The sequence below is a fragment of the Podarcis filfolensis genome, assembly GCF_964270895.1.
Source record: "Podarcis filfolensis genome assembly, chromosome: 6".
Lineage (NCBI taxonomy): Eukaryota > Metazoa > Chordata > Lepidosauria > Squamata > Lacertidae > Podarcis > Podarcis filfolensis.
Genome location: NC_139609.1, coordinates 62886188 through 62901561, shown reverse-complemented (window position 1 = coordinate 62901561; position 15374 = coordinate 62886188). Strand labels below are relative to the sequence as shown.

Sequence of the window (15374 nt, the reverse complement as noted above, 5' to 3'; positions counted from 1 at the left end):
CTGTGAGGATAGCCAGGGAAAAAAGGGGACAGCCATGTGCGCCACCGTTATCTCCTCACAGGAAAAATGGGTAGCCATGCAATAAAAAAATCAATAAATGCCACCCAAGTTGGCGCTGTGTACCAGATGAAGGTGGGAAGGCGCTGGCTGGGCGTCGGCTATCACCACCCCCACCCCGACACACACCCCTACCCACCGCCTACATTTCAGGATTGCAGTTGAGAGCGTGGCCGAAGACGGCTCTTCGCTGTTGCTATCCCGACATTACAGAAAGCGAGAAGGGTTTAAAAGCAAGCGGATTGGTGCGGCGCCGTGCTAGTGCAGCTACCGTTAACAGCGCAAAATGGAAGGCGGCCAGTAGTTTATGGCAACCCTGCGGTGTGGGCCTCTTTAAATGTAGAGATAGAGATTCAGCGTTCTTAGGAACATGTGGCGCGCCGTGCTCTCCCTTTGGTACCGCGGAGTTGCTGAAGGTGAATTAAAGGTCAATTCTGGGGTGTTAACTCTTCCCTTTCTATCTCTGTGGGTTTCCCTGGGCGAAACGCTAAGGAAAATATCGCGAGAGAAGCAGAGGTGTCCGAGACCTATTCATAACCCGGAAATTGGGGAGGAGGAGAAGAAACTGAGAGAGAGAGCGAGAGAGGAGAAACGAAGCTTCGGGCGTTCTCGCGAGAGCAGCGGCGCCGAGAGCTGTCGGGGCGGGGGGCGGAACGGGGTGTCCTGGGAGCACGTGGGTTGCGCTCCAAGTTTGTCCGCGCGCGTCTCTGCGGCCATGGAGGGAGCGAAGGCGGCTCCGGCTAAGGCGGCCGACGGAGAAGCCGGGTCCGAGTGGAGCATCCCGGCCAACGCGCCCGCCTGCATGGAGCGGCACCTGGACGGGGCCCACTACCGGGCAGGTAGGCGCCAGTCGCGAGCTGCCCCCGCCGCGCCGGGGACCCGCGCCCTCCAGGCACCCTGAGCTCGGCGCCCGCCCCGTTGCTGCCGCGTCAGCCGGGGCCCCCACCGGGCGGGAGCCGGGCATCCCTTGTGGGCTCCTTTCCCCGCTCGTGGCCCCGCGTGGAGTTCGGGACGCCTCCCCGGTTAAAACCCTTTTGTGCCTAGTCTGCAGTGGACCCAGGGTGGAAAGTGATGCGACTTTGCAAGGCTGCAACATCAAATTTATTTTATTGCAAAGTCTTCCTACAACTGTGTCCCAAAACGCTCACCTACAGTGGGTCACTTCGAAAGTGGAACATTGCTTATGCTCGAGCTGTGAAGCATGGCTCTTTCCTTTATACGTCGATGCGATGTCAGTGTTAGCTGTAGCTACACTTTCTAGGTTGAGAGGGGCATTTATTTAAGGGGATTGAGCTCTGTTATTGAAAAATCAGGTTCAGGAGCTTAGTACAATGAGCTTTATCTGGATTTCTATCTGTTGCTTTACCTGTTCACTGATGTTCAATGACTATTCAGTGCACTCTAGAAGAAACCTCACACTACACCACCATGCCAGATTTGTTCCAGCTGCTGTCCTCAAAAACCCTAGTAGATTCAGTTACAGGTTTTTTTTAAAAAAGAAATAGGTAAGGCTTTGTTTCAGCTGTTTATTAAGTGACATTTTTGGATGTTGTCAATAGGATTTTTTTTTGTCAAGATGTTTTTCCATAACAGTCTAGATTCTAGGACGGGCTCTGAGCAGAGCTTGATCTTCGGTTGTGTTAGGCCTTGCCTGTTTTTCTGGTGAATTGTGATTCCTTTGCAAAGGGATCGTGTTATGTAGGAGTTTTGAATAGCAACGAGATCAACTTTGGCATTTAATAATTAATCAGTGGTAGCATTTCTCTTTATGCTAAATTTAGGTGATCCACATACTGCAAATATATCAATGTAGCTTAACTCTGTTTATTTTCCAGATGGTTCTTTGCTCCTGGGAGCTTCCAGTTTGAGTGGACGTTGCTGGGTGGGTTCTATTTGGGTGTTCAAGGACCCATCAAAAGCTCCTAATGAAGGCTTTTGCTCTGCGGGAGTTCAGACTGAAGCAGGAATAGCAGATCTGAAATGGGTTGCTGATAAAGGCATCTTGGTAGCTTCGGATTCAGGTGAGCATCAGGGAAGTGTGTCTCCTGGAACCTCTTAGTGGCTTATAAATTACGGCCAAGATCGCATAAGGATGAAGCTATACTTCCTTTCTGAAGTGGTTCTCAATGCTAAAGAGAATTTTTAAACCAAAAAGTGACATGTCTCTTTATGACTGCCTTCCAGTTCTTTTGGACTGTAATTCTTATCATGGTAACTTGGTTGGCTGCTTCCAAGAACATTAAAGAACATTCATCTGGAAATCCTGGATTTTCTACAATCACTCTTTTGTAGCAATCAAATAATTTGACATGAGATCTTTGAAGAGACTGAAGCCTGGAACAAGCACTGTCATTGCAGGATAAAAAGTGCATTGCAAATTGCTATAAAATATATGGGTTGGATCCTAAGGTCTTGTGAGTAGCATTAACTCATGGAACAGCCATTCCTGATGCCTGGTAGTGGAAGAAGAAGAGTCTCTTTTGCTGATTTCCCCCCTGGAAATCATCTACTAATGGAATAACATAGGAGGAGCTGGTGGGGGGAAATGGAAAGCAGTCAATATTGCTTCTCTTCTTTTTCCATGAATGGAAGTTTCTGCTTCTTGTGCCTGAAAGGACACTCCTGGATCCAACCCTGTCATTTTAAAGCAGAGTTCCCTGCGTTGGGGCTACTAAAGTAGTTTGGTGGTGGGTGTGATTTTGTTTCTGGTGTAGAAAAAGTCGTCTTTGGTTTACCAATAACGTTAAGTAATGGAGCCCACCACTTACCTACTAAGTATGTAGGGCTTTCATTAGGTATTCTGCTGCTGACTTTGATTCCCATTTTGTTTAGGTGCCGTGGAACTTTGGGAACTAGATGAGAATGAAACTCTGATCGTGAACAAATTCTGTAAGTACGAGCACGACGACATTGTGACAACAGTGAGTGTCCTTGCCAACAACACACAGGCCGTCAGCGGCAGCAAAGACTTCAGGTGATCCCTTTGTGGTGCTGCTTTTCTGCTTTACTGTAAAAGTATCCATTCTAGTTTTTAACCTGCTCTGGATTTTATGTCTAGTGTGAAGATCTGGGACATCCCTCAACAAACAGTACTCAACACCTATAGAGGTGAGTGCTAAGCTTGATTTATTTCTTTACTTTTATTACTTTATCCTGCCCTTCCTCCCGAGCAGATCTTGTATGTGATCCAACCATTCCCCCAGTTTTATAGCCACAAGGTGTCAGGCTGCATGAGAATGTGGGTAGCCCTGTGGCTGACATAATGAGCTTTATGACTGAGCAGCAGAGAACAATCTGAATCTCTTCAACACCCCCGCAACCGCCTTCCAGTGTTGAAGGAAACACTGTGGCTTCTGTGTGTCTTATCCATGTTGCATGTTCTCTCCAACATGCTTCAAGAGACCAAATGCAGTGTAGAGCTTCCATGGGTATGTTTTCAAGCTGTTAGTGTCCCAAATTATCACAATACTGCTGAATGCTAGATGAAAGCAAAACAGCAGGGGGAGGGGGAGGGTGTAAGAGACAGACTTATAATCTTATCTGATGAATAACACAGTCATTGCAAACAATTTCTCAGCAGGTGGTATTTGATAAAATAAAATGGCCTTTGCTCCCTCTTGTGTGGGATGATTTGATGCTGTTTAGTCATTGATCTTTGCAGGATCACTTTCCATTCTACAGATAACCGAAGAAGAGTCATTTAATACTACTTAGTTCCTTTGGGTTTTTTAGGGTGAATCAAATTGGCTAAAGAAGTTCACATTCCCAGAGCTTAAATCTTGGGCAGTGTAATTTGGGGAGAAGCAGCAAGGTGATCTCTCTAGAGATTTGTATAATGTAGTTATTGCTCTTGCAGGAACACAAACCCACACCTAAATTAACCCAGTGATTCCAGCAGAATATATCTGATCTAAGAGTTTCACAGTAAAATTTGCAACAGCAACTAAGCAACCAGAACCCCATTTTTTGTAACTGGCTTTGCACACACCAGCATTTTTCATTTGATCTATTATTCCAAGTTAGCCTTCTGACCTCCTGAAGGCCTCTTGAGATGTTACTTTGGGAGCCATGTGATGCTAATTGTGACTCTTTGATTCACACACTAGCCATTAGTCCTATCTTATTTCCGCCGCCCCTCCAAGCAAAGTTGTCAATTTTAACATGCTGACTGTGGGAGAATGGTTCCTTCTCTTCCATTCATGTGCAGTAATGCCTTCTACTCACAATGCATCCAGCCTTGAATCACCACCTAGACAAGCCCATATTAATGTAGTATATTGTGTGCTTTTTGTTTAATTTTGGCCAGCTCATTCCAGTCCAGTGACATGTGTGGCCTCTTGCCCTGGAAAAGACACCGTGTTCCTGTCCTGTGCAGAGGTAAAACCAACTTTTGTTTCTAGAACTTTGTAGATTCAAATTCAACCTATAGGTGAAATGATTTGGATATCTTTGATATTGTCAATATGAGCACAAAGCTAATGGAATTACACAGTATTGAGAGAGAGAGATAGGCCTGACAAAACTGAGAAAGTTCCTATTTAGGTTGGAAACGGTGGTCCATACTTTCCCGCTACAATGATAATTCTGCTTTTAAGGCTTATTTTATCTCATTATTTTTTAGGATGGCAGGATTTTACTCTGGGATACCAGATCACCAAAACCAGCAACTCGGATTGGTATGTTTTGGGGCGTTAGATTATGTCTGCATTTCCTGTGGTTTAAAAATAATATTTTATTCAGAGTTCTTGTTGCCCAGAAGAAAGTTAAGTGTGAATTAAGGAATATAATAATAATAATAATTTTATTGAGTGGCATTCAACTAAGCTTTCCTCAGAATAGACCTACTTAAATTAAAAAAAAAACAAAACTTGACTTAGTGAGGTCCATTAATTTCTGAGGAATGTTCTGAGAATTTGCACACTCCTTTCACAGTTCCCTATATCCCCAGTTTACACTAACTACAGTTAGGACTAAGAGTTGTATTCAGTGTAGCACTAAGCAAATGGTTTAGTCACTGCAAAGATTTCTTCTAGTTCTTTGGAATGGTCCCCCTCTCCCTCTCCATGCCCCCTAAGTCTGTTCTGGGATTTCCCCCCAACTCTCTGAGCAGATTTGGTGATGATGCAGTTGTGGAAGTCTCATTGTGCTTGTGGTACTTTTTATGCAAGCAGAATTATATGGTTGAATACTGCCAGAGCTCAGAATCATGCTTTGCAGACATACTTCTATTACAGAATTCCATAAATATTGAGCTGTCTGGAATTGGTGGGAAGAGCAGTTTCTGTTTTTCCTTTCTATCGCCACCCTTTTAAGTCCAACGCTTACAGTCTGTCAGCTATTTTAGAGAACTTTGAGACTGACCAGAATTTCCCTTTTTTCCCTTCCCTGTGTAGCCTGCAGTGCCTTTAGTAACCTCCCTACCTCCCTGGTGTGGCATCCACATCGAACGGACACTTTTGTATTGGGTAAGGAGTACTTATTGATGCTTGTTTTCCAGACGGGGCAAGAAAATGTTTGTGTCTCTCTAATAATGCTGCTCTGCTTTACTGTTTTGAAGGTGACGAAAGTGGGACTGTTGTCCTTGTGGACACAAAGAACACAGACTCTGCCCTAAGCTCACCTGTGCACTCCCGAAGCGTCACCGGATTTGCTTTTTCTGCACATAGGTATGATCTGCAATATCAGTTTCTAGATACACGCATTGGTTTCCTGGCCAGAGGCAGGGAACTGAATAGACATTATTGTTTCTTGATTGGCAGCTCTGTAAATTCCTGAAATTCTTGTTCACATCTACAGGACCTAGGGAAAGGTCAAATTTTCCTAGTGAATGCATTTTTATATTGCTTGGCATATTGGAGCTAAAAAAAACCAACCACCATGTGTAAACACAAACTTTTCATTTCTCCTCTAGCTCACCCCTATTGGCTTCCATCAGTGAAGACTGCTCAGTAGTTGTTCTTGACTCGAGCTTCTCAGAAGTGTGAGTACAAGACCGTCCCATCGATCCTTGCCCTGCTCTCCCCTCAGTATCCTCCTCCTGGGCTCAGTTACATTTTCAACAAACTGGCCACAATCCTGCGAAATACCTGGTGTGGCAGCTGCGTGCACTTGGACAAATCCAAAACGGCACCATAAATGAATTCCTGCATCCGTTTGGTCCATTACAAATGTATAACTAGCAATATGTCTGAAGTCATTGGTCAGAGCCAAAGGCCACCAAAGCTGTCATCGCTGGCTAAGGAGGAGGGATGGTATAGGCATGGTAAACCAGGCCCACCCCCATCCCTACTTACCCTGTGGAGGTAGTTGCTTGGAAGGTGGCTGAGGAGTTGAAGTGAAATGAGGGCTTCCTCACCCTTTTGGTCTCGTCCCCCGGGTCAGCAGTGTCAGGCAAAGAAGGGGAGTAGGGACGGTTTACTGAGCTTGGTACATCTTTGTTTAGCAGAGACAGCCTAAATTGAGGCAAAAGGGTGAGGCAATAACACTGCCCATCTTGCTGCCTTGCAAATTGTCTTCCACCATGGGTGTTGGGGACTATGTTCAGTACCTACTCTGCTGTCCGTGTACATTGGCTTTCCTCTCTTATCAGCCACACTGTAGCCAGGAAGAGATGGAAACCATGAATTGGCGCTTACAGAGCATTGTTTCTTGCGCCTTCAGCCTGGAGATAATGATGTTCCAGCTTGACCAGGGAATGATGATGCTGAACTCCAACTCCCATCATTCCTGATCGTGGGCTGTGCTAGCTTGGACTGATGGAAGGTGAAGTCCAACAACATCTGGAGGGTCACAGATTCCTCACCCCAATCCTGCTGTTAGAGCAGTTGTTTTGTTTATTTTTTAAAAGCCATTAGAATCTGCAATCTCATTTTGCATTAGCATTTGAGTCCAATTATTTTCTATTTCTAATAAATTGCAAGAAACAATGCCAGCTCGGGGAGGTTTGTTCAATATTTGGAGCTGTAGTGTTATGTGTCTGGGGTAGCACCACTAATGTTTTATACCTTTCCCAGTTTTAGAAACCGGTCCCATCGAGACTTTGTGAAAGGCTTATCGTGGTCACCATTAAACAAAGTCTCACTGACGACGGTTGGATGGGACCATCTGGTTCTACATCATACAGTCCCGACGCAGAATAACCATCCTTCTGGAAAAAACAACATAACTTCATAGATCTGTGTGTTCCATTTGGGGTCATTCTCCCTGGAATAGCATCTTTTTTGCTTTCGGTTTTTTGTTTTTGTTTTGGTCGAGTCCTGGGGATGAATATGGCCTTTGCAGCGATGAAGAAAAGTCCTGTAGCAATTTCATGTTAAGTGAGCACTAGCTCATTTCAACCACTGTTGCAGCCAATGAGATTCTTTGAGCATCAGAAGTCTGATTGATGGTGACAGCACAGTACAAAATCATAAAGAATTGGGTTCATTTTGTTTTAGTTCTATTTTTTTAGAACCTCCAAAGTTGTAGAGAAGTGTGTGTGTAGCCCTTTTTTGAATGGGGAATTAATACAACCTTGCAGGAATTTCTAGGCTTTTTGGGGGAGCAGCCTTGCATTGGGGTTTTAATTATGACTTTGAGAGACTGTGAGGTAATCCTGCCAAAAGTGGTCTAAATTGTCCCATCTTGAGGATGCAGTGTATTGTGATACAGAATCTCATCTGGGATAAAGTTATGTAGATATAGACATGAAAGCATGCTATATGTGTAGCCAGACAGTGGGTGAGATTGGACTCATGGGCCCCATCAGTGGAGAGTTTGAACTAAGGCTTAGTTTTTAGGTTGTGTCCTTGGAAGCGGGGACAACAAAGCATTCTTGTAGAACATTGGTTTTGAACTGAGTGCAGAGAATTGTGTGCAAGATTGGGATGGGGTGGGTATCACACCGCTCTTCAGCTCTTGAAGCCTGCGGAACTACTTGCTCCCAGCTCTCAGGTTACATTATGTAGAGCAAAGCAGATAAGCTGATAGGAAGCCATTCCCCCCCCCCCTTCAGAATTAGAAACTGACAACGTTGGTGTTTGCAAATCTGTGTAGTTGTTATGTGAAATCCCAACTGTTGTTCTGCGTCTACAGCCAGTTTCCAAACAGGAAGGCTCATCTGTTGTACATTTTGTTTTGTTTAATGTATTCACACCCATGTCCCATTGTGGAGTAGAAGATGTAAGGTGCGCATGCTGCTGTGACACATCATGGTTTTGTAATGGGAGAACTGTTGGGAGGGCATCCCCTTGTCTTCCGTTATTTTCTGGAGCAAAGGAAGACAAACTGCTTATTTGATGTCGGCAGCAAGCACTACTCCAGGACGATTGTGACATGAAATGGATAGAGATGATCGCACGCAAAAGGGAAGGCAGTTTTTGAAATAAATCCCTTTTCATTTTTAAATGAGCCGGTTTTCTGTTTTATTTGGCAGTGTCCTCATTATGCCTCTTATTTTGAATCCTCTTCTAAATGGAACTTTGCACTCTTTGCAGTGATATTTCAAGATGTCAGGTACTCACGTGGCCATAAAAGTTCAGATCCTGTTTTTGCTCAGTTGTAAAGCTTTCCACCCTAAAAACATCACTGAACTCAAATAATTAAATATTAAGTGGCTTCAGATGCACACATAATTGCAATTCATCCAGAGTGACTTGGAGGGGAAATGATTCCTGTTCATTTCAGTGGCCTCTTGACCTGGACCATTGCTCAGCCATTGCTTTCTTAGGTAACCCTGAAGTTGCCTGTTGGCTAGAAGGCATGCATAGTACTCTTGTGTCCTGTTCCTCAGCTCCCCATAACCCTACAGTAGCACCTTGTCACTCAGGATGACTGGACCTGAGTCTCAAAGCACAGCTTTAAAAACCCCACCCACAAGGTCAAGCAAGTATATCCTTAAGCTGTTGTATGCATTCACAAGATGTACTGTTTCCTGTGGATTATGAACAACATAAAGGCCACATGTCAACATAAGACCATGAATTACCCCACAGTGTCTTCAATTACAAACCTTATTAAGTCTGAGAGGAGCACTAAACCAAACATTTTGTAATTTCAGGTTAACACTTGTCCTAAATTTCTCTCCCCACGCTCTTTCCATTTTAATTCTGGGGCAGTTTCAGACATTCACTGGCCATGACTGCAGTCTGTTGAGCTGTGTTTCTCCTATGTATCTAAGGACTAAACTACATGTTTCACTAGTCACCATTTTGAGAGGAGCATAAATTAGCCACTTTTAAAGGAAATAAACAGCAGGTCCTGAATCCATATTGTCCTCTCACCAAGGCCAATTCGGGGGGTGGGCTGGATACCCACTCGGTCCAGGGGCTCAATCTCAAAGGGGGTCTCAAATTTAGACACTTGTTAATTTGGGGGACACGATTCGCAACCTTTTTTTACACAAACTGCAATGTGAGTAACGAGTCACTGGTAGGTGGTGCACATGTTCCACTTGTGTTTCATCACAATTTTCCCTTTAAAAAAAATGGAAGGAAAAAAGGTCTTGCAAAAAGGTCTTGCAAATGTGAGCCCCCACATATATCACCGATGTCACTTCAGTGTGGCAGAGGGGTTGTATCGAATCCTGCACCTCAAAACAGCACCGCCACATCCTGCTGTGCCTGCCTAGTATCTGAACTCTGCCTTAATAGCTTTGTACATTTTTCTATACTGGGTTTTTCTCTGTACCACAAGGTGGCAGCTGTTGCTTATTTCTTAGTCTAAAATGGTCAAGGGTTTCCCTTGCTGAATGTGAGATTCCCATGCAAGTATAACCTGAAAAGTTTGGTGAGGGAACTTATATTGATGTGTGACTTTATCTCACATTGTCTCTTCCATTCTGATGAATCCTGCTAAAGAAACTGCAACAGGTGCCTGAAAGATTGCTAGATCTGAGGAAGTTGACTCATCTACAAACACTTAGACCACAATAAACCTGTTAGTCTTTAGGGCAGGGGAAGCCAACCTAATGCCTTCCAGAAATTGTTGGACTACAACTCCCATTTGTCTCAGCCAGCTTGACCCCCTGGTCAGGGATGGTGAGAGCTGTAGCCCCAAATTCCTGGAGGGTACCAGGTGGGCTGCCCATCCTTTATAGTGTCACAAAATTTTTTGTTGGGTTTGCTGTATGAGCTAGTTGATAGAATTAGCTTGAACGGTAACGTTGCAGCTTTCTGAAAGTGTGGAAAATTACACAGCCCTTTGTAGAAAAGGCTTAACCTTTCAGCTGCATCCTTATCTTTTGAATCCTTATCTTTATGACCGGCCCAGCTGCTCACTTGTGAGTAGAAACCCTTTTGGCAAGATTGTCAGATGGACCTGCAATGTGTGGGGCTTCCCTTAAGTTTGATCTGGAAGCTGCGCTTAGTGCAGAATGGACCGAGACCTTGTCACCATATAACATCTGCAAGCAGAGAACTGCTCTGATTTGCTACCAGGCCAAGCCCAAAAGGTGTTACTATTAATATATATAGCCCTTAACAGCTTGGGACCAGTCTGCCTGCAATATAACTTTGCCCCATATTTGCCCAGTCAGTCACTTCAGTCTGTGAAACTTGCACCCCATAATATTCATTCTGCACTTGTAAGTAATCAGTATTTTAGTGTGGCAGTGCCTACACATTGAATCTCCCTGCCTATTGATTCTGGGCAGGGGCTTTTTGTGCTTTTCGGCACCTGCTAAGCACGTTCTTGTTTAGACAAGCTTACCTACATATGCAAAATGCTGTCATGTGTTTTAATTTATTTTTAGTCTATAGCTGATTTTTTTTATTTTAAAAAAACCTTTTAAATAGTTCCTTTTAATTGTTTTTACTAATAATTTTTTCAGTAATTCTTTCAGCAGTTAGGAATACGCTCCTTGGCTGTGTGCAGAAGAGGGGAAATATTGATTCCAAATATTTTTAAATAGACAGTTTTCAGCAGAGCGTGGAATCCAGTAGTGTTCTGGGCACAAGGCTTCAGATGAGAGTCAGGTTTGGGTCTCGGCTTAGTATGCCAAAGTTGATTCCCAAACATGTTTGGTCAAATTCTGCCTCTTTTCTTTGCTAACTTCCTGGGATCTTACAGTGCCTTTGCCGCCATTTTAAAATGACATGAACACACTTGTACACTTAAGAGGCCCATTATACAAAATCAAGGATGGTTGTGTTTTTTAAGTTTCAGACAGTTTTGCTTTGTGCCTCTGAGAGGATTAGTGCAAGTATTCGCCATTTCAAAAGACTCTCCTGTTAGGGCTTGCTGAAAGTAGTTGTATGGACAGCTTTGAAGACATGTGTTTTCTATTTATAGCTTGAGTCTTTGTAAGCAGCAGAACAAGCTTTTCTGCTCATGTTGTCCCATCAGATGTGCATCTCTACTTAAGATGACTCATCTGGTCTTGATATTAAAGACAACAGCAAGGGAGGTGGAGGCTGGATTAATATGGATCATCTACCTGGAAGCCAAAAACCTATCCCCGGTTGCCTACAAAAGCAGATTTTGTGTGCACTACCAGAATGAGATGGTATCTAAAGCAGTGGTAGGAAGAATTAATTTGTGGGCCCAATTAGGCCTGTTCAGGGTAAACTGCACACCCCTTTCCCGTGTCTGGCTTCATAGGATGTTTGGAGCAGGAAAGTTTTGAGTCGTTTGAAAAGGAAGGCAGCTGAAATTCAGCATCTTTTAAACCTGATGCTTTTTTCTGTCAACCTGCATGGCAACAAACTTGGCATGGCAGTGGTATGCCTCTGAACACCAGCTGCTGGGGAGCACTAGTAGGGAGAGTGTTGTGCTCATCTGTTCACAAGGTTCCCACAGGCATCTTGTTGGCCAGTGTGAGAACAGGATGCTGGGCTAGACTGGACTGATCCAGCCCAGCTCGTAGACCAGGCTGCTTAAAATATGAGAGAGTTTTATGTGCCCCTCCCCTTCCCAGTTTATGATACATCTTCCACAAGCATGTCTGCACAGCTGCAAAGATTATAGCTTTACTTTTTTAAAAACTGAAAGCAATACTTCAAGGCTATACGTACATTTCATGTACTGTACTTGCACTGCATGATGTGGAGATTTTTGTCTGCTCTCTGGAATGAAAACGAGGAGGGCTGCAGGCTAGAGCTGTAAGCCAAATTCTTTGAAGCAAAGCTTATGCACACAAAGTCTGAGTCCAATAAGCTCTGGCAAAAAAACCATTGACAAAAGCCACCTTATTCCATGCATATCTTTTTTTAAAAAAAAAACCCACTAGGTTATGTTGCATTTTCTTCTAATCCAAAGGCTTGGTAATGTTGCAGCATACAAAGCAGTACCTGCAGTGAAACGATGGATATAGTTTTGCTGAACTTGGTTTAATACATTGCTTTGGTTTTGGGTGTTCCAATTGAAGACAACGTTTTATTATTATTATTTCTTAGTTGAACAGTTACTGTACAATCCTATGGTAGGGTGTGGTGGCGACCAAAGGCAGTAGTGCCTGTCCAAGCAGGGTTGGAAATGAGGTTGAAGGAGCGCTCCTGCAATCTTCCCTCTTTCTTTATCAGTGTCCCTGCCCAAGGAAAGTATTTTCCTTCCCATTTGAAACAATCTCCTGTGCTGTCTTAAATTTGTTATGGGTTTGGAGGGCCGTTAGGCTGTTTAGGAAGGAGCTGGATCCTTTGGGAGCCAATATTTTATCCTAGTCACTCCAAGACCAGATGTGCCAGCTTGCGAGGGTGATTTGGGGGAGCTGAAGTCGTACGCGCAATGCCAGGACATCAAGAGGAGCCGGGGGTGGAGCTGAATGCAGCGGCAAACCATCCCCAGTGCATCTTTTTTTGGGCTGTACCGAAAAGGGCCATGACCACAAAAAATTCCACAGCAATGGAGCCAGGGGCATCTGACATCAGATTCTGGAAGAAATCCAATTTCTCCTTTGGCTCCAGGGATGTTCTCCCCGGAGCTTGACTTTTAAAATTAAGCTTTGGAGTTCAACTTTTTATTTCAATTTGTTGCCTCACAGGATGAAAGAAAACCAATAATTTCAAAATCACCTCTTGTCAATAGGACTTTTGTCAGAGCAGACATTTTACACAATTGCAGTCAAAATTACATTTGTTATTCCACAAATGAAGCTTCCAATATTTCTCATATGCCAGGTACTGCAAACCAGAAGCCCTTCACAGGCTTTGTCAATAATTTACAAGTGGTAAGTTACTGATTCCTTTGGTGTTCATTAATGTTTAAAAATATAATATATTCTTTGCTACAGCAGTTACATTGGGTACCAATCTTTGGCAGTACTATTTAAATGTTTAATATATGGATATGTGGGTTAGAATCCTATGCTGTCTTATCTAAGAGGAAGACCTTCCGAAAACGGGGTTTACTGATGACATGTGCTGTTAACAATAGGATGCCACGGAACGGTCAGGCTTTGATCCTGAGTTCTGTGGTTTATAGAACACCGACACAATTTGAAGAAGGGGCAGCAAAATATTCAGTGTTGGGAGTATTAATTTTGCATTGGTATTGCTCACCATTTTTGTGCAAAGCTCTTCAATGAACTATATGTATCATGCTGTGCTCTTTTCACACTATCACACAAGAAGCATGCATAATGATGCGCAGAATCATGCACCTTCATGGATTAATGCGTCCAACATAGATGTGACGGCTGCCAGTATTACAGCTTGTTTAGTACTCTGCATTGTTGTTCATGCACAACTCACTGTGGATTAAAGCCACTAACAGTAATATTTGCATTCTCGTTTTACTCAGAGCAGAAAAGTAGTTTGGAATTTATTGTATTTTTATCGAATATTATCACTATCGAAAAAAGAAAGCCAGTTATTTTTGATTGTTCATATAATATATGGCACTTAAACACACTATGGCTTCTACAAGTACACACACTTATTGTAAAATTGTTTTTTAAGTGACTATAGTCGAGAATCATTCTTAATTTTAAGGCACAAGAATATTGAGTGAAATTTACATATACATATTTCCACACATGTACACACATTATCTGGAAAAGTGTATGGATGCAATTCCATACACACTTCCCTGGGATCAAGCCCCACTGAACTCGCACAAGACTTACTTCAGAGTAAACATGTATAGGATTGCACTGTGAGTGAACTAAAGAAGAGATGCTGCATATGGAGGAAAATTAAAAAGTGCATTCAATATGCTTATCTAGGGTTGCCATATTCCAAACAGTGAAATTCTGGAAAGAAAAGTTGTTGAGCTCTTTTTGGCAAAGTTGTTGAGTTTGGGTTTCTTTTGCAGGGGGGGGGGGTTCCTGGACGTTTACCCGATTTCCGCATGGGCAGCTGCCAACTGCAGTATTCCGGATATGTCTGGGAAATTCCAGAGGTATGGCAACCCTATGCTTGTCTCAAAGTGCTTTATTTTTCCATAATACAATTTCTTCTCTACATGTTTTACATCTATTTTACAGTTCTTTACATTGCCTTATGATGGCAAACTACTACACAAGCTTGTTTCAGCTTTATAACTTTTTAAAATATGGTGATCTTTTACAAGTATTTGCAATCTGAAATGAATTGAAAAATCCTCGATAAGGGCTGAGAATACAAGTCGCTTGTTCCCCTATCTCATACGGATATTCGCTTAGCAGCAACTAATTTAGAACATTGCATGTCTGGAAAAGGCAGCCTCCAAATCAATAATACAGGCAAACCATGCATGCAAGTATAAGGCATTGAGACTATTTCATGTTACATATCCCCAACACTGCTGTACATTGTGCGGGGCGGGGGGCTATAATGTTTGGAAGACACTTGAGGGACTTGTGTGCATGATGGAGAGAGTTTTGCAGCTTCTAAAAATAATGGTTCAGGTCTTGAAATAAGTTAACTTAAGGAAGCTCATGGAAATAAAGTTTCCCATCCCTTCCTTTCTACCCACAACTCATCCCATATTGTTGAGGAGGGCCCCAACAACCCTCCAGAGAGGATTTGGGTATGTGTGAGGGCATATGACACCATGCAGAAGGACAGGATGGGAAACATTCCTTCTGTTAACATATTTTAAGCTAAGTTACGTTACGATCCAAGTCTATGGGTTCATGTGCAGAAAACGTGCGAGAGGTGGGGCAGGGCAGGGCAGGGCAGTAATGCATGAAAAAGGCAACTGTAGCACCATGACATGGCAAGCTAAAATCCCTTAAAATACAGGACTCAAAGGTACAGGAACCCTTTCCTGTGTGGTACTTGGCCACTGTATGTATGAAGCAGTCCTAGGGAACAGAGTAATAAAGGTAAAGGGACCCCTGACCATTAGGTCCAGTCATGACCGACTCTGGGGTTGCGGTTCTCATCTCGCTTTATTGGCCAAGGGAGCCGGCATACAGCTTC

At 43.4% G+C, this 15374-nt stretch overlaps 1 protein-coding gene across 1 annotated transcript; it reads left to right on the top strand.

The window, feature by feature from the left end:
- Window positions 1-633: 633 nt before the first annotated feature.
- Window positions 634-8442, top strand: WDR77 (WD repeat domain 77). Its single transcript, XM_083617526.1, has 10 exons — window positions 634-896; window positions 1893-2078; window positions 2890-3031; window positions 3116-3165; window positions 4364-4434; window positions 4679-4733; window positions 5451-5522; window positions 5615-5723; window positions 5969-6037; window positions 7071-8442. Exons 1-10 carry the CDS (start codon window positions 773-775, stop codon window positions 7228-7230), a joined length of 1038 nt encoding a protein of 345 aa, XP_083473652.1. The 5' UTR covers window positions 634-772; the 3' UTR covers window positions 7231-8442.
- Window positions 8443-15374: the final 6932 nt, after the last annotated feature.